Raw genomic sequence first — 20,940 nt, 5'->3', positions numbered from 1 at the left:
AGATTGTGAGTAACCTGTTGCTATACATAAGATCATTTAATTAGGGTGATATGCGGTGACACAGGTTGAATGACATACAGAACATGGGATCACATGAATGTACATTTAAATTGTGAACTGGTCGTCTGAGGTAATGTTGGCATGCTGTTGATCATAACCGATGGGATTCACATGTTGTTGGTGAATTTCTATAGATCACCATACAAGCAAATTAGATAAGGAATCACTTTACCAGAAGTAATGGCTCCTTGGTTGAGATGTTAGTTTTGGTTAACAAAATTATGGGGCATATTACCAACAACTAGCGATAATTATCACTATGTTGGTTTAGCGGCGATATCTTTATCGCCTAGCTGCGGAGATTTTTATCGCTTAGGAACCTTGCTATTATCAAGGTTTATCTCTAAGCGATAAAAATTGGCCGAAATACTTGAATATCGCTGAAAAGTCAGCGATTTTCATGCATTACTGAGGTAATGCTCTTAGCCATGTTATCCACCTACCATTGGATAACATGGCTAAGAACTGCTCAGGGGCAGGTGTTAGCTTTTGGAGATATTCACGCTTAGCGCGAATATCTCCAAAAGTTGGTAATAGGAGATAGTGATGTTAGCAACTGTTTCCAGTCGCTAACATCTTGGCACGCCCACTTTGCATGTCATTAGTGATAAATATCACTGACATGCAAAGCGGGACCCAAGATGGTCGCTATCTCCTACTAGCTGTCGCTAACTGGTGTTAGCGACAGCTAGGTAAAAAGGGAGATAGTTTTATCTCCGCTTTCTTGGCTTTTAAAAACCAAAAAAGCGGAGATAAACCCCCTTGATAATATTGTTGTTGAATATAGAGGCCCCTGAGTATGGGACCTAAGTCCCAAAATGCAAAGGGTGATATCAGAATCAAATGGACTCCATAAGAATCGTTGAGCTTTGTATTTTTGAATTCATGATGTAATACTATTTCAAATTGTTTGATACTGTAAAATAAATATATGGAATATCTGAAAACTATAAAACAAATTAAAATGTTGTGTATACTGGTAAACTTGATAGGTTTTAAGCCACTAACAGTGCGCATAGGGATTCAGGCATACAGCTACCTGAAACACACTCACAGGGATGTGTGCCATGTCGACTCTCCACTTTGGTCTGCACCAAAACATGCAGCCTGCAATGGCAGTAGGTGGGGGTTAAGGCAAGGGGTCTCTGAGGGTGGCCAAATACATGCTGCATCCCTCAGAGGCCCTCTCTGGTTACAAGGTCGTTGGTACCAGGAGTACCTTTTTGGTAAAGAACACTGGTGCTGGGTCCTGGTTAGCAGGGTCCCAGCACACACTCAGTCAAGTGGGCATCTATTATCTGGCAAAAAGTTAGGGGTAACCATGCAAAAAGGGGCACATTTCTATAATACTGCTCCAGTGTCGGTTTCTCCTTGGCCCAATGTTGCTATGTCCTTGCCCCAGAGTTAATTTCTGCCTGCTAATGTGCTCATGGTATGCTGTCTCTGGGTCAGGAGCATAATGTAGGCCCCTTCAGCCTCTGTGGTACACGGGGGGGGGCCTCCAACTCTTTGGGGACCCCAATACTTCAGGAGCTTCTATTCTGCCCAAAGTCAATAAATATCTGAGACATAGGAGACTCGGTGGCCCCTTATTATATTTTGGAGAGGGGCCCCATCATGTTCCGTTGTACCCCTGCTCTTTGCCTATGTCTGACTGCCACAGTGTGATTGTGTCCCAGCTCCAGTGTCAGTGTCACGCTGCTACCGTGCCTGTGTGTCCTTGCAGCTGTTTTTGACTGCCCCAGTGTCTTTGTCTTTTTGTCACAGAGTCGGTACCCCCGGTTCCAGTGCCTATGGCTCCCTTCCACTGTCTGCGCCTCCCTCTCCTGGTGTATACATCTCTCCCACCTGTGCATCTCTCTAGAGACCTTTCTAAATCGTATGTTCTTTTTTGGGTCCAATATTAGTTTGTTACTTTTCGGATAATAAGTCCCAAGTATTGAAAGCCAAATTTTCAAAACAATTTTCTGCAGCTCATTAAAAAGTTTTAAATAAATAAAAGAGCTTCGAAATGTTAGCTTTGTGCTAGGCAGAGATTGCTTCGTGTCCGAGCAGCATGCATCCTACAGGTTGCCCCATAGTGCCAGCCCAGCAATGCCTACGCTTTTCTGTCAGGCACTGATAAAGATGTCAGCGTGAACTTTCCTTGTTTGATGTTGGTCAAATGTGTTTATCTGTGCTCCGGTAAACACCATTGATAGCTCTGTTTGCTCAATGTGTTCATGTTCCGTGCCCTTACGTAGCGGTTTGCCAAATGCTGGGCTAAATTTAGCTGTGATTGTTAAAGGTAACTATCATAATTTGTGGAAAATTCCCTACTGCAGGACTCTTTGTCGATGGTGTGAACAGTCAGTCAGCCAAAATTACATATGTGAAAAGGTTTGCATGGAAAAGGAAATTCCTCCAGATGTTTCTCCATCAGTGGAGGATTTTGTCCTTCACAACTGTTACCCAATCATGTTTTAACATTTTCTAGAAATGTGAGATTTCCCGGAAGAAAACAAATACAATTCCGTAGCTAAAGGACATAATATGTACTATGATTGAGTTATTTACCTCCCACGACAAGTTAACTGCCAAATTGCTGTTTTTTAAACACAGTCCCCAATATTGCAAAATGTGCTTTCCTCATATAGTGACTTCTCAAAATACAGCCAATTACTAAAAGAAAATTCAGCTTTTCGAAGCGTCCCTCCTTGCAGCATTAAGGTATGATGCACAGTACTGAACAAACAAATACCCTGAAGGTGGATTTAAAATGCACTAGTAACCACACCGAGATACTAAGTATGTTTGTTACTTTGATTTCAACTGACATTGCAATAAAATTGTCGAGAGGACAGCCGGCTGTATACAAGTTAATGATCAACGGATGTTGAGGGTTGGACAGAAGAAGTGAGTGATAAGAGAAGCTAAATAAAGATAAGATTGTGTCAAAATTGCTTTTGATCTTAGGTACACTAACATTCCAGTTCCTTTGCAACTGTGCAAAGGAGTTAATGCTTAAATGATGTATGTAGGATCGGAAGCGGGGCCTGTGTTTATGCACTTCTCATTGAAGAGTTTGTAACCCAATTATATCATCCAAAATAATTTATGATTTCCATGCCTAGCAGTTACTTTCATGGAGTGCACACGCATACTTGATAATTACCTTTGTTGCTAAGCACTTGATCAATCGTAATCAAGTAAATGTATTAATGAGGTTAGGTTGCCATGTGTCAGATCTGGAATGTATTGATTGGTGAAAGGCAAAAAGGACCAAGGCATTATTTACAGTTTTTTTCAAGGATACAAATAAGCAATTATCTAAAACGACAGGCACTGTCATAATGGATTCTCTTATTACAGGGGTTGCATCCAGAGTGAATATTGATGTTAGCTTATTGCTCACATTACATACGGCATAAAAGCTTCCTCTAGTAATGTACACTAATAATTGAGTAAACACGAACACATTGAATATTTACTTGGAAAGCAATGGATAGTTTTAACAGCATACATTTTTTTCTCATGCCCTCAGTAATGAATGGCAACATTTCTATTAGCTATTAGTGGCTATTTATTTGCAAAAAGGTGTGCTAAATGCATTTATGGATATATAACATTTATATTGGCCGCTATGAAGTGAGTCCACTCATGGGGCAGCTTTAACAAAGACAAGGATCAAAAAGTTTTTGCTTGTGCTTACTGGAGTAGAGGAGTGGCTGAGCTTCCAGACTGGAGTGTGTTGAGGTTCCAGTATCACACAAGGACACTATCGGCCAGATTCATGAAAGACCCGTTTTGCGAGTCTGAAATAGCGATTCATAAGGAATCGCTATTCCAGACTCGCAAAACGGGATTCATGTAGGAATAGCAAATTTTTTTGCGATTCCTACTGATTCCTTATTTGCGATTAGCAACTTGCTAATCGCAAATAAGGAATAACTCCCCATTCATTACTATGGGCCAAAAGGCCGATAGGAATGAATGGCGAGTATTCCTTATTTGCGATTAGCAATTAGCTAATCGCAAATAAGATAGCGATTTAAAGGGTGCCAGGGGTGTCCAGAGGACACCCTGTAGCACCCCTTAAATGCTAATTTAAACAGGTGTTGCGCACACACATGTCCAAAGGACATGTATGTGTGCAACATGCAACTCAGAAAAATGCTTTTAAAAGCATTTTTCTGAGTTTTCGCTATATCCTATAGCCGGCCGAAATTGCGAATTCGCAAATTTTAAGTGGATGATGAATTGCATTTAAGGATTCTCAAATAGAGATTCCTTAAATGTAATTCATCGCAAAATAGCGAAATCGCTATTACCGATTTTTGCATTTGGGATGATGAATCCCAAATGCAAAAATAGCGCTCGCAAAGGGCCAGATTCTCAGAAACTGGCCCTTTGCGAGCCAATTTCGGCTTGATGAATCAGGCTGATAGTTTGCTCTGAAGCTTGCTTGGGGATTTTATTTCGGTAGTGGAGGGGTAGTAATCCAGATAAGAGTGATCTCGACCCCCTTGTGCAACTTGAGGCTCTTAGGTCATGCACTAATATCAATTTGAGGGTGTTCCGTTCCAGGTATTGGTCTGGGGAAATGTTTGTCGCTTCTGACGATAAACCTTGTTTTTGGAACATTTAGATCCTAATTGTGAGTTTTGGCGGTGTGGGTGTGGGTGGCACATCACCACCCAGCTCCAGCATCACCAAAACCTAGCGCTGCCCATCAGATTAAGAGTCAAATTGTGACCTGACTGGCGGGTGGTGTCGCAGTCCTGTGGAGGTACAGTTATAAGGCTTATATGTGCGCCTTAAACTGCACTGCCGCGGGACCAACAGTCTACATTCCTGCATGGCATGGACTGTACAGTCCACAATGAGCAGAAATGGAGTTCAGGCACCCTGGCTGTGAGGAAAGTTGTAATACGAATGACGATGGCGCAGGGCACCACCAAGCATATTGCAGCTCTAAGACGCCAATCCACTCCCAGAGGTCTCTGATCCCTCGTGGCTGTGGTGATGCCATGGCAGTCCAGTTGTAATCCAGGGTCAGACTGCCAGTACAGTGGGGCTGGACCGCCACAGCTGCGCCATCGTGAGTTTGGTGGTCCTCCGACCTCATAATTAGACCCTTAGGGCCTGATTACGAGTTCCTCGCAATATTCGCCCCATGCGCTAACCCGTTTATGTATCGTTTGGAATTACAAGTTTAAAGGTATGTAACGTATATGGTAATTATCAGAAGCGTTAAATAACTCATCCTTCTTTAAATTTAGGCAGGTCAAACCTGCTGAAATTTAACGTAGACAAACATAAGGCATTTACCGTTTCAGGAGGATTTTGATGTGTTAAACACCAACATCCACATGTTGTTCTCCACATACTCATAATTTGTTTTTCTAATCACACCTCATAATACCATACCCCGTGGTATCGTACTTTGTCAGCGATGATAAATAATGCCTCTGCTCTTAATACGGCCCTATACAGTGTATATTTTCATTTTGCTTCAAAAGAACAATCTTTTATAAATGGTGCTTTTCTGATTACTTTAATTGCCTCTCAGGTACTTAATGGATATACTTACTTGCTATTATTTATAGGAACAATTTGGTGCATATTGATGTAAAATATCATGACTTGAACTACAAGATGACCCAACAGCAGAAGGCATTGACAACTACAGAGCTGCTTGGTAAGTATGGCATATGTTGTAAGGCAAATGGTCATGCGAGGTGTTGCTGAACTATATTCATGCATGCTTCTTTGTCATTCAAATATCATGTCACATGTCACAACATATGCAGAGAAGGTGTTGGCGACAGACTTGGTTTTATCACATTACATATGCTTGCTGTCACTACCAGATCTTACTTAAACGTCTAATATTCATCTTCACACTAATTATGTGAACAGTAAGTATGGAAGTCACAACTCGTGACCACAACAAAATATTTATAGTTGGGGGTCCAAAGCATGCCACATGTTACAGAAACTGTAAGGTACAGAGATAGATCATAATTTTTCAGTTGAGTTATAAAAAACACAATTGTCCAATAGTTGACATTTGTGGTCCACTTGAATAATTACAATTCTTGATTCAATTTGCAGACAATAGCAAAACTATTTTCAGCTTGATGTATTTATAAGAATAGTTAACGAAATTACATTAGCATGGCTCCTAAAGGTGAGCATGTATGCATGAAAGACTTAAAAACGAACCAGAAAATTGATTAAAACACATAATCTAGAAAAAGAGAGCATCCGCTTTAAAAAAAAAAAACATGTAAACAGGCATGGCAGCCAAAAAAGCGATTTTACATCATCCATCAGACACAGTCTAGTAGGTCCACCTACCGTAATTTACTATGAAGTAACAATTATGAACATGACATAATAGCCATATGATCAAATCCATATCAAGACAGCAGAAAAGAACGGTACATGGTTTCTGCAATTTGTGCATGAAAACATAACTGAGAACGCTCTTATGCACATCAAAAGTAGAGGAAATTCTCTCTTGATGGGTAAACACATCGCATACACAATCGAACAATTATCACCTTAGAATAGAATGATTTTATCGACCAATCAAGACATGGTATCCACCAAAGAACTACTTTATGAAAGAGATAGAGAAAAAAAGCAAGTACGTGAGTGAATATGCCCCAGCCTAAAGGTGAAAAACTGGGCAAAGGTGGGAAATCAACAAAACTTGTAGAACATCAGCAATGAGCCAGGAGAAGAGTGTAAAATATACACATCGAAACATGCAAACATATTTTAAATTAGAATGAATGGGTGAAAAAAGGGGGTGATTCTGATGCATGTCTCCTATATTGCAGAATACACGTTTGTGGGTTTCATACAATACCAAGCAAAAATAAGGTCCACCATTCTGTGTTCATCGTTTTTCCTATTTTGCAAACGTCTTTGGAGTTTTCTAATGAGTATGGTGAAGCACACTATATTCTATTACTATAGAGGTCTATTTCCTACAGGGTGGAGTGGTTGGTAGTGGGACTAGAGAGCATGCTTAAGTTTATGTGCTTCAGAGAGACAGTTGCACTACAAATTACAGAAAATGCCCTCCTGACCACAGGTAAAGACAGCCTTTCACTTCTGATCATGCTGACCTGCTCAACTAGCATGGACACTGTAGATTATCCTGCCCTCATCTACTCCTTGAAGCCTCTAATTGGTACCACCAGCAATGTTTGTTGCTTCTCCTACCTTTCTAACCAACACAAGTTTATTCATATGGCACCAATAATTTCCTATCACCTGCATGTTTCCAAAGGGTTCCATATGTCCCCTATCATCTTCATGCTCTACATGAGCCCTTTGCCACTCTGCTTACTGATAAAAGCATCAACATTCACCAGTATGCTATTGACATACAACTATACCTAAAGGTTTTATGCGCTCTAGACATTCATTGCCTCAAACACTGCCTACATCTTATTCATACTTTGATGCCCAACACTTATCTGAAGCTCAAAGCTGGCAAGAGGAAATGCCTTCTGTTAAATAAGACTGACAAGTAGCAGCTCAACCAAAACGTGCTCAATGACATGCACTTGGATGGAATTAGACCCCAACTTACACCCAAGGTCAACTCACTTGTAATCACCCTGGACACCAATCTCATCATCAATGAACCATGCTGAGAAGACCAAGTTGGTGTGGTGACACCCTCCATTGAAATAAATGAAATCTTGCCATACAAGTTCTTGTACCCTTGCACCTGGATGGGGATAATAGATGGCTCCATGGCCTTGTAGACTCTATACTAGTTTCCTGTAAAGGCATCCCACATGATGCAGCATGTGTCATCAATGGCCAGAAATATTATGGGCACACCCCTTTCTCCTGGATGGAACTTCCCTCACTCCACTTGCCAGCTCCAGAAATTTTCAAGACCAGCCTAATCATCGCGGAAGTCATCACTACTGACATCCTCCCTTTTGTGGCAAACAGGCACACTGCTTCTGATAATATTCACCCATCTGCACCCAGGAGACCAACAACCTGGAATTAAAAAAGTGCAGAAAATGCACGTAGAAACGAAAAAATCCCTGTATGCATCAATTGAAGACCACAACGACCCTACTCCAATTAAGGAATGAGCAACCCACACACAGTACATTGCAACTTATTAAAAGTCCATCTTTTGTCTCAGAACCCAGATTCCCCTCCAATCACCTAAGGTGCAATTTGGCTATGTTTGCATTATTAAAAATAACACATGCATACAAACATAGATACGTACTGCTTGACACTTCAGTTTTTTTTTAATATAACAGAGGGCAGTCCTAGATTAAATCCTTCAATGCTGGCCCTTCTGCCTGTGTGGGTACTCTTTCTCAGAGAATTGACTGTTAATGCAGCTCTGCATGTTACCCAGGAAAACAGCAGGTGCCAAAGCGTACAGGTGCCAATTTGCCTCGTGGAAGGAAAAAGCAAACACAATGGTTTTGTGGGTCAAATTCTGCACAAAAATCTACCAACCAAATCCCAAACAACCCTCTGTGGGTATATCAAGATCCATTGTGTATGTGTATAGAATCAATGTTTCAAGACCCAACTTTGTAAATGCATTGTATTCCATCAACATGGAACAGCATATTTCAAAGTCTAGTGCATAATGCACAAGGTGCATAGAATCCGCAGTGGGTGAACTATATTTACAAAGCACTTTAGGCACCTTGCACTGTCTGCACTAGACTTTGATGTATGTTAATTGATGTTGGTGGAATAATGCACTGCTTTTACAGAATTTGATCAAGGTTTTAACTGGGTGTATGGGTCAGTCCTTCTTGTTTTACATATTCGAGGAATGAGAGGGCATGTTGTAAATAATGTAATGCCCAACAGCAAAGGAAGGGAGAGATGAGGTCTGAGTATGAAAAGACTGTGAAGCTAATTAATTTTTGATTCACTTTGCCAGCTATATCTACTTCTTGGGTGACATATTGCAACATCATTCTCACTGGACAGATCTGAATGTGGTAGTACATGGTAAAGCTGCATATATATATATATATATATATATATATATATATATATATATATATATATATATATATATATATATATATATATATATATATATATATATATATATATATATATATATATATGAACGCTCGCGTGTAAAAACACAGCCACACACGCGGGGAGAAACTTGAACTCGCCTTTCTTGCTACAGCATGCTTGAATAGCTGAGGAGCTCAAGAGAAAGTGATTCAGTCCCATTTCGCCGTGGAATTCCTGACGCGTTTCGAAGGCTCCCGCCTTCTCTTCAGAGGATTTGGCGAACTGATGTGGGTATACAGGTACCAGCCCTGTTAAGACTCATGGCACGCCCCTTGATGGGCAGTCCAAATGTCCCAGTGCCTGATGGGACTGGTAGTCCTGTTTCGTCTTGGCGCCCCATGTGTAGAACAAGGCGGACGAGTGGTCTCCCCTCGCCAGCCAGGCGACCTCACAATAGCGGAGTAGTAGGCGGAGTATATATATGTGTGTGTATATATATATATATATATATATATATATATATATATATATATATATATATATATATATATCAACAATTTTTCTCTCACAGTTTGAAGAGAAAAGGGGGACGCACACGGTATTCAGTTTGCTGACAGCATTTTAGTACAGCAGTGTTGAGGCACCTGACGCGTTTCGTTTTTTCCTAAAAACTTCTTCAGAGGTGTTGCCTCAGTCCTTGTGAGCTTGCGAGTGGGTCCAGGTGATATTGTTCACGTTTATGCCACGCCTCTGGTGGACGCCTATTGTGGCGGTGTGCTGGGCATTGTGGTACCTGGAGTCCCATTAGTTTTAACAGTCTCTTCACTCACTTTGATGCAAAAGGAGGATATTGTTCCTCAGTTCAGCAGATTGCCATTAACGAACTGCAGTGAAAGATTGTTGCAGCATTGTTAGTCCCCTCCATCCGAGGTTGACTCGGCATGCTGTTTCCTGCAGTGTTCAATAGTCAGCTCTCTGCGCAAGGGTCAGCTGGATCATCACTGGAATTCCTGGAACATGCAAGTGTTCCGTTTCCAGGCTGAATACCTCCCAGAATGCTTCCCAGTCTTTTATGGGACTGCGCGGGATCCTGACCTGACTCCGGTGTCAGGCAGCAGCCTGTTTTCCCTGGTTTTCGGTTTGTCCAAGACAGGCAAGTTGTGGTTCACGGGCGGGGAAACTTGACGGCGCTCTTTGTGGTGGTGCGTGTATCTCGGCGACAGAACCAGTCGCTATGTATCAACAATTATTCTCTCACAGTTTGAAGAGAAAAGGGAGACACACACAGTATTCAGTTTGCTGACAGCATTTTAATACAGCAGTGTTGAGGCACCTGACGCGTTTCGTTTTTTCCTAAAAACTTCTTTAGAGGTGTTGCCTCAGTCCTTGTGAGCTTGCGAGTGGGTCCAGGTGATATTGTTCACGTTTATGCCACGCCTCTGGTGGACGCCCATTGTGGCGGTGTGCTGGGCATATATATATATATAGAGAGAGAGAGAGAGATATATATGAACCACCAGAATATTGTCGAAAATTATAATGCTGCAGCACAGTACCAGAGACGTTTTCAAACAGGAACGGACCACAACTCAGGTTCAGTTGAATATAGTGTGCAATTTATTCCTCCATTCTCCCAACATGACGCGTTTCGACCAGGTCACCCCGGTCTTGATCACATGACATGCAAAGAATCCTGCGTGATTTAAATACTCCATTTCTCCAATGTAGCCCCTCCCAATACGAACATGGAATTAGAAGGCAGACTATGAGGGTAAAAATGTTCGCCACTCTAATTATAAACAATATTGTTATGTTTTAAAAACAAGGCGCAAATTATACAAACATATGTACAATAAAGGGCAAGTGCCCAAATTCAAACCCACATAATCAGTCATAAAATCATCTATTTCTATGGGGGCAATAGAGACTAGAGCATTTCATCAAATTGCAAAAAGTGTATCGTACTGCTAGGCAGACCCACCAAATACGCAAAAAATTAAAAAATAATGAATTAATTAATTAATTTTCAGGGTTTGACGGATGCAGAACAAACTTCACATTACAGAAAGATGTGAAAAAGGTTTGTGTATATATATATATATATATATATATGTATATTTATATATATAGAAAGAATGATACATTCAGTATATTCAAAAATACACAAAGATGCTGAAAACAAATTAATGATAGTAATGTGGAAGTTAATACATTTATATATTCATAAATAGTGTGCAAAACCGCATAAGCTACTTTATGATTTTAATACTACACCAATACCGGATAAAAACCAGTAAAACCAGGAACCTAGTTAAACCAATAAAAATCACAATAAAAGTGTAGCTAAAATTCAATAAATATTACGTCCACTGACACACTAAAAACCAATATATAAAAATATAAAAGTACACCAGATTTACATAAAATTTCATTTGTATATAGCAGAAAATATATATTCAGAATGACCCCGAATTATAAAAAATAGATCATCAAATTGAATACATGTTCCTAATAGTAGCAGCAAGAACTAGAAAGTGCATAAAGTGCTTGGGATTACAGAGATAGAACAGACAAACCCCATATTGGTATCATCACATTTGGAAAGCACAATCATATATAATATAATAACAATACATTTCAGATATGCTGTCAACCCATTAAAGAAAATTATAAAGGTCTTCCCCTGTATTAAGCCCATTGGGCATCTTAGTGTCTAATCGTATGATATATTGGCTTTCCAATTGGTGCAATTTCCTCTCCCTGTTCCCGCCTCTAATAGATTTAGGAACAGCGCCAATTACAAAGTAACTTAGATCTTGAAGGTTGTTTTGATGCACCAATTTAAAATGACAGGGAACGGGATACGTAGGATCCGAATTCACAATTGCTCGAAGGTGCTGTAAAATACAATTAAAAACAAGGAGTTTGGTACTGCCAACATATTGAAGTTGGCAAGTGCATTTAAGTACATAGACTGCAAAGTCGGTTTTACACGAATAAAGGCCTTGGATTTTATATGGCATAGATGAGAAGGCATCCTTAAATACCTGTTTATTAACACCAAACTTGCAGGATCTGCACGAACTACATTTATAAAAAACCTTTTCTCTTGGTTAACCAATTTTCTGAATTGCTTACTTCGGGACTAGTCCTTAGAGAGCGTCCCTAATGGAGGGTGCTCTTCTAAAGGTGATTGTGGGTTGTAATTTCAATTCCGGAGCCAACGTCATTTCTGTTCTAAGGATAGGCCAATGTTTGCTTTCAATCTTTCTTATTTGTTTTTCTTGGCTACTACATGTAGTGATAAGCCTTACCACTGATTTGGGTTTTACATCAGGTTGAGTAATGTTAACAACCTCGCTACTAATGCCAGATTGAGTAGCCTGATCCTGTACCCTAGCCATAGCTGATTGTAAGTCCTTTGAATCATAGCCTTGAGCTTTGAACCTATGTATAGATTCAGACAAACATTTATCCAAATCTTCTTTCTTGCTGCAAATTCTTTGAATACGTAAAAATTCCCCATAGGGGATACTTCTAATAAAGTGCCTAGGGTGGGCACTGCTGGCATGCAATATTGAATTGCCAGCAGTGGCCTTTCTATGTAATCTGGTATGGATAGTATTTTCTTCCACATAAATCTCAACATCTAAAAATTCTACTTTCAGATTGCTAACGTGAGCCGTAAATTGGAGGTTCAAGGTTTTATCATTAATTTCAGCAACAAATTTCAAAGCTGATTCCTGTGAGCCTTTCCAAACAACACAAATATCATCAATAAACCTCCACCATTTAATAACATCCCTGGAGATGTCATCAGCATGAGTGTGCGTGAGGACATGCTTCTCCCACCAGCCAACATGCAAGCATGCATAGATGGGGGAGAAGCACGCCCCCATCGCCACACCCCTCAATTGCTGATACATCTCCTTATTAAAAAGGAAGAAATTGTTAGTCAAACAAAGTTCTGTCATCCTTAGCAGCATTTTGTTATGTTCATAGAAGCAAACATCTCTATCTGCCAAAAAATGTCTGATGGCATTCAGGCCATCCTGGTGGTTAATACTAGTATACAGGCAACAGATGTCCATTATTAAAAAGCAATATTCATCTTCCCATTTAACCTCACTTAATTTTTCCAGGAAATGACCAGTGTCCCTGATGAACAAAGGGAGATTTTCTACATATTCGTGGAGAAAGAAATCCACATATTTAGACATGGCTTTCAATAAACTGCCTTGTGCAGAAATTATAGGACCCCCAGGAACTGGAGTGACTTGTTTATGAACTTTGGCCAATAAATACAGGGTGGGAGTAATAGGGAAATCAGTTCTCCCAAAAAAAAATACACACATTCACTTTGAACTAACTGTTTGCTGAAAGCTGGAGAAGGCAGTAATTTCAGAGCGTTAAAAAGGAAACTAATCAAGAATGCTATAAGTGCTTCCCCCAATGGCTCATATGGCATACAGGGTGGGGTATGGAAGTCTGACTTTATTAAATGAAAGATATGTTAAGTGTTTCTAAGGTTGAAGTGAGTTCGTTGTGGGTGGCTGATGGGCACCTGTGTGAGATAAGAGACAGATAGTGAACAAATTGAACCTAATAGTCTTTCGTGTTTTAGAGAAGAACGGACATTGAGAAACAGGGTGTGAGAAATTGGTTATTAGTTGAGGAGGGTAAGTACCCACCTCATGTGATAATCCCAACCCTCCTCAGGATGAACTCTCAAAGTCATAAAAGTAACCTGATGTAACCTTATGATAGCTATGGCAAAGTGCAGACAGGCTTAATTTAGGACAATGTATAAAGTACTAAAACAGCAATAAAGTTGAAATGAAAAACAATACCAATCTCACAGAAACAGAGAGTAAATATTATAAACAAAATGAATTAAAAATAAAGCTTGTCTTCAGTTCTGCACCTGCAGCATGAGCATCCAGTCTGATAACTGAAAATTTGACCCCGCAAAATAAACTCTTTGCCAGGCTTAAACCTTCCTTTTAAATACCTATAATTCACCTTTCAGATAGGCCCTAAATACTTATTGGACAGGGCTCATTATATTTAAAAAGTTGGACAAGTGTACTTAAGTTTTAAATGACTTGGCAGTGAAAAATCTCAAAAGTTGTTTTTTAATGTAGCAAGTCTGGCTCACCCATAGAAAAGCACTGGGTTACATTATAACACCATATATTGTATAAATTTAATTTAGAATAGCTAGTGTGAGGAAAGTGATTTATCATATGGTGTGGTTTTGCAACATCATTGTGCAATAAAAGCACAATTCTGTATCAGGTCTGGCCAGGTTTGTTTGTAAAACCTTAGCTAAGTCCTGGGTAGCTGTGGCTCAGGGCAGTCAGGCTATATCAAAGGAATATTGGCAAAATATTAAGCAGTACCAAAGCAGTTGAATAAGAAGAACACCAAAGCATAATAAATATCTGCCACCAATTTATAAAAAAAACTTTTTTTTTTTTTTAAAAGCCATCTCAATGGCAAAAATCTGCCTAAGGGTTCCGGAAATATGATTTTTTTTAAAGAAACAATGGTCACAACTTTTCATGTAGAACAATAACTCACTGTAATGGACTCCATCGCCCAATTTAGGATTAACCATACAAGTAACATGGAAAGGGCTGTAAAGGCACTTTTGTGTGGACCAACTCAGATAGGGAGCCGGTCACAGGGACCAACAAGATCGAGTTGGACAGTTACCTCATAAGAGCAGTCTCCAGTCCAATTTCAGGAGCTATGGGCGAACTTCCATAGGAATCAATGGAGTGGTCCGATGCAAGGGATGCAGGAAGCAGTAGATACCAAAGAATGCTGAGCCTGCTTTGGGGGGGTCTTCCTGTGGCCATCTGTTAGTCCACAACAAAAGGGGGCAACATTAGCCTCAGGGGTCGATGTCCCATTCAGTCTAGGTGAAGTCCAGCACAAAACTAGTTGCCACTACTCTGCTGGTCTCTGGTTGCACCAAAACTAGTGGTTCAATTTACCTTGCAGTAACGTCCATGCTAGGTGACCACTCTGCACTTATACAGCTCTCCCAGGTCCAGCAGACTCAGGTGCAACGTTGGAGGGTTGGGTCTTGGTCTCCCAAGCAGTTCCTTCGCATCCAGTGGTGACCAAGCTTCTTGGCACTGGGCTGTGAAGGGAACAGGTTTTTCTGCTTTTATGGCCCTGTGACTGTATCAGGAACTAAGCCAACTGATTCTTGGAGCTGCCTTCTTTGTCTAAGTCTTGGGGACAACTTTTCCCCTAGCAGGTCACCAAAATTACAGTCCTTTCTTTGCTAGCCCAAAAATCCGCAGGCGAAGTCCAGTCCTTGATGCAACCTCTCTTTGCTAGGTTCAGAGAAAAGCAGGACAGTTATTCTTTGGACCTCTCTCCACTCAAGATGTGATATGACGCCTAGGTGTCAGGGGTGATACTTTTATGCCCGGTTCTTGACCTCAGGGTATATGGACTTCTAGCTAATGAGATACCAAGTCTCCTCCCACCTTGTAGTGATTTCCTGCAACGTTTTGCATCCTGCTAGCCCATAATGTATTGTTCTACTCACATCCAACATGACAGACACTTTGATTGGGGTCTGTACCTTCCTAGTCCATCCCAATGATCGTTTACATGGGGGCTATCTGCCGATGGACAGCTGGTTTGTCAACGACTTCTCCCTCTCTGCCTGAGATGCCAGTCTGTCTGCTAAAATAAAGGAGCAGCATCTCTCATGTATTACTATGTATGGGTTTTTAATTGGTGTGTTCGTTTGTATGGATTCTACCCCTTATACACTGCTATTCAAATGCATTATTGGTAGTCTTTTTGTTTTTATTCATTGTTTATTACTTTTTGTTATTTAATTATTAGTTGTAAATATGCTGTAATATTTTATCTTAAGTATTTATTGAGTTTTTCTATTTCTTGTTTGTATTTCTATATTTAAAATGTGTGTCAGATGTTCTGTGTTGGATTTTCCATCATGATTGCTTGGATGCTGGTGGCAGAGCGGCCCTAATTTTGTTGGACCTCTCTGCTGCATTCGATCCTGTACCTCACTCTTTGCTATTGGCCCTCATTTCGGATATTGGTATCGTTGGGTGTGCATGGAGCTGGCTAAAATCATTCCTGGAGGACAGATTGCAGGAAGTTCGGCTCCCCCATCCTCATCTGCCCCTCAAAAAGTGATCACAGAATGCCTCAGGGCTTCGCCTCGAGTCCTCTCCTTTTTAATATTTATGTCACCCCACTGATTCAGCTGGTGGAGGAGCTGGGTGCTAAGATCATCGCATAGGCTGACAATACTCAGCTCCTCTTCTCTTGGAACAAGAATGACTCATCCACTCTTCAAGCTAGAACATGCCTTCGGGCTATTTTTCAATGGCTCCTCTCCACGCAACTTAAATGTAACGAGGACAAATCTGAGATCCTCCTGTTTGGGTCTTTTCCACATGAGTTTAGGGAATCACTCTGGCCGGTGGACTTTCCACTGCCCCAATTCAATGGGGCAGCCTACCAAAAACCTCAGAATTTGGTTCGATGAAAATCTCCGGTTTGCAACAAATATTAAGAGGCTAGCGGGGCAATGCTTTGGCACTCTTAAATCACTCCTGAAATTCCTCCCCCTCCCCCCTAGGGCAGCCAAGGAAATGGTTACCCGTGCCTTGATTTTCTCACACATCGATTATGCGAATGCTCTGTGTATTGGCCTGCCAGGGTACCTGCTAAGGAGATTGCAGGTGGTGCAGAATGCTGCAGCAAGGTCTCTGCTTGACATTACTGTGAGATCTAGCATAAAGCAACACCTGCATGATCTTCACTGGCTTTCAGTGGTTGAAAGAGTTACATTTAAAGCCCTTACCCTGGCCCATTCAGCCCTGTACGTACTTGGCCGGATATACCTCAGGAATCGCTTCAGGTTCTATGTTCCCATGAGACTCTGCTGGTCATGCAGATTCTGGCAGTCATCCCTCATTTTCGAACTCATGCGAATGGGCGGCAGCTCTTTGGTATATAAGGCAGCAGAGGCCTGGAATTCTCTTCCTTTGGACCTTCATAGTATCCAGGATCCGAGACTTTTTAGGAAATGGTTGATAACCTTTCTCTCCATATGACGATCCGGTGACAGCCACCCCTACCTGGTTTGCACCGAGACACTCTTTGAGTAGCTGTGTGCATTACAAATGTCAATAACATAACATACAAGTGATCGAAATATAGTGTTTTTGATTGATTGTTTATCCATCCTGCCTGGAGGGAGTTGCAACGCTTCCCGCAGCAGGCATTTTCTTTTCCTTCCTGAGAATCTTTCAGACATCACCCCATGAGGGCAGAGGTTGTCTCAAGAACAGCAGCTTGTGTCCAAATGTGAACAGTTACTGGAAACTTTGGGTAACAAAGTTCCCATTGGTGCAAATGTTAAATTAAATTTGTCTTGAGCAACAAGTCGGGTTAATGCAACAATTTTTTTGATATCTTGAAGTACTATATTTAGTAATGTTATCGCAAAAGTTAGCACTTTTGAGTTGTTAGCATGTAACTCTGTACTCGCCAGTGAGTCTATTAGCCTTTCAACAGTAAAAACAGCAATGTACGGTTTTTACTGTTAGGGCATGTAAAGTTACAAAAACACATATCTAGCTTTTACTATAATGCACTCTGCCATCAGGCCTGCCATAAGGATTATTGAAAAGGAAGGTTTGAAATTGCTGTTACTTTAATTGCAGTTCGAAACTGCTCTGCCAGCTGGCAATGGTGAGGACTTTTAAGTAAGTTAACTTATGCCAAATGTGGGTGAGCAATTAGACCTATATATTTTAAAGAAGGGTCAGAACACTGGCATTGAGGCCTATTTGGCCAGCAGCATCTGTCCTAAACTTGGAGGTGATCACGCATAAGATGCATTTTCCTTACAGCTAGAACCATGATTCAAGGACTATAATTGCTAGGAATAAAAAATCCAATCTGATGATAACATTCGATTTTGAATGATTATTTACAAAATGCCACTCTTAGAAAATTATTTAAGTACATGTGGGCAGCCCAGTACACCCTTGTGGGCTTGGGTTATTAAAGGTAAACAAGTATGGGTGCCAACAAGGGATTTGTTTAACCCAAAATAGTTTTATTTCAGTCTATATCTGGTTTAGGATATCCCACCATGACATCACAAATTAATTTAAAAATACGTGCATAGTGTTTGTCCGAAGAAATACATTCAATTAGATGGGTGTATCTCAGTTTATCCCAAAATTCAAATAATTAGGGGTCCATAACAGCAATTCTCACATACATTGATATGTCATAAGAATGCTCTCTTCATATCAGTTGGAAGCAGACTTCAGTTTACACGTATGAAGTCTCCCACCGGAGACTTAGTATTCATACATAATCTTTTGATAGTAGTGGCCTCAGCGCTGCCAGCCATCTCAAACAGCATTCCACAGGAGTCAGAATCTTTTCACGACATACGTTTAAACTGAAGTCTGTTTCCAATTGATTTGAAGAGACCATTCTTACAACATTTCAGTTTTCAAGTTATTGACCAAAGGTTACTGGATCTTCGCACACATTTTTGTGTCCTGAAGATGGTCTCACAGATATTTTACAACAGAGACTGAAACGTTGATGTGTAACCCAATCTTCCTTTTAGTTATTGTAAATTCACTTGGGTAGATCTAGATCCCATGTGTAGGACAGACTCCATTCTTGTTATTAAGAAATTGAGTAGTTATTTATTGATGACTAATTAATTTTCATCCAGTACAACTTTAACACCTGTTATAAATGAATATGCGAATTGCTAGTATGAACCCCTAATTCTTTGTATTTAGATATAAAGGGAATATGTTGAGATACACCCGGCTAATCAGAAAAATGCTATGCATGTATTTTGTCAATTAATTTGCAACATCTTTTTTTCCTTTTTTTTAGAATTGCTTTCCAACCCTGAGCCTGCTGCATACTTTCACTGGCCCTCGCCACACCCGTCAAAACCAGATACCCGGTTTCTAACTGCATGCAGGTGTAATCATAGGACCAATCATTGATTTATTTTGTTATCCTCACACTACTCAATCTTTGGAAATCGGCCCACATCTTACTTTGATTAGCCCCACTGGGTCTACAATTAATATCCATTCGGCAGTTTCGATGTACAGCTTGAAGCCAGTCCACCACTGTAGGAGGTAACGTATCTGTCCAATGCTTAGAGAGCTCCCTCCTTGCTAAAGGCATCAGATAAAACAACAGAGCCCTCTGCATTTAGTCCAAGGTAGGCTGGAGCAGATTTCCACTCCCATTAAGACCAAGTTAGACTTAGCATTATATTCACCTCAAAGATGTCTTTGACTACATTCTCCACCTCCTGCCAATAAGCCGTTATCTCTAGGCACATAAAAACGTGTTGGTCATCAGCTCTTAGGAGACCACACCAACAACATCAGGAAGTCAGCTCTTGTAAAACTTTGCTATCTTTTGAGGGGTCCAATATAATCTATTAATGGTAAAAACAAAAGTGGTTCACACATAATATTGGCTGGCTTTACCCTTCAGTAGAGTAGTTTTAGGGAGGTTTGCCATACTGTTTGAAGCATAGTCCCTTGAAGGACTCCTTCCAAAACAGAGTATGGTGTCTTCAATTTCCAATCCTCAGCATCATGCGACGTCCAGTACCACAGAGCGACCTCTTTATCCCTAGGAGACCAATCCTGCAAATCTGACTCAAATGCCCATGCACCCTCTATCTCCTGTGAGTTGGCTGCAAACTAAGACAACTGGGGATATTTAAATCTGGAGAAGGAACTACTAGTATTGGCTGCTAAAACTACCCAGGGTAATCTACCCTGCACTGTTACCAATTCCCCTCAAACCTCTATCTCAGCTCTCCGTAGTGGAAAGTTTAACCCATCTTTAAGATACTCTGGCGTACCCAGGGAATCCCAAATCGGTGTAAAATCTGAAAAATAACCCATGCTCAACATCCTCTAGACTACAAGCACAAGAGTCAACGCTGCCTTAAGGACCTTCAGCTGGGCCTTATTGAAGAATTGCTTAGCCCCAAACTTGCACAGAAATCCTTCAGAACCACACTCTCTTACCATCTCCACCAGCACACCTCCCTAGGTTGAGGCTCCCAATTTACCCAAGAGCATCCTACAATTTTTAAACTAGAAATCTGGGCAGTACAAATTCAAGTCTGGTAGATCTGAGCCACCCTTTTCAAGCCTACACCTCAGTTTTCTATGTGTGCTAAGCTCCTCTAGATGCCCATATAAAACGTACTATTTTCCCCTGAATGTTATCTATGACAGATATTGGGAGTGTCAAAAGTATGTGGTTAAAACTATATGTCAATTTTGGAGTTATCACCATCAAATGTACTCGCTCATTTATTGTTATCTGGCAAGCAAAGCATCTACATCAGTTGCTACCCTCCCCAAATCATTACATCTAGTGGATTTAAAATAGTAATACTTAAATACCTGATCTCATCTTGTTCTTCCCCCTTCCAATCGGTTATCAATTTACCTTCAACTTCAAAATATTTATGAAATATCCTGACAGTGCCCCAAATTCCTTCACCAGGATTTGCATCATGGGAATAGTATGGAATAGTATGAGCAAAATCCGAGGTATAGATTATTAAATCATCTGTGTATAACACGATTTTGCTATTAAAATGAGATGAACTAAAAGGGATAACTTGACTATCTCTCCATAAAAGCTGAGCGAACAGCTCAACATATATATCAAGCAATAATGGGGAAAGGGGACAACCCTGCCGAGTGCCCCTAGAAACAGCAAAGCTACTGGTATGCGATCCATTATGGAGGATCCTAGCCACGGTAGTGT

General features: G+C 40.6%; 1 protein-coding gene across 1 annotated transcript in view; it reads left to right on the top strand.

Moving 5' to 3' along the window:
- The window catches only part of ASIC5 (acid sensing ion channel subunit family member 5), a 468,169-nt gene that overhangs the window by 406,946 nt on the left and 40,283 nt on the right, over positions 1-20,940 (top strand). The window contains exon 9 of the mRNA XM_086963310.1: positions 5,649-5,740. Within this exon, the coding sequence (XP_086819436.1) occupies positions 5,649-5,740 (92 nt within the window). The remainder of the gene's footprint in view (positions 1-5,648; positions 5,741-20,940) is intronic.

The sequence above is a fragment of the Lissotriton vulgaris genome, chromosome 3_1 (genome assembly GCF_964263255.1).
Source record: "Lissotriton vulgaris chromosome 3_1, aLisVul1.2, whole genome shotgun sequence".
In the NCBI taxonomy this organism is placed as follows: Eukaryota; Metazoa; Chordata; class Amphibia; order Caudata; family Salamandridae; genus Lissotriton; species Lissotriton vulgaris.
This window is presented reverse-complemented; position numbering and strand designations above follow the sequence as displayed.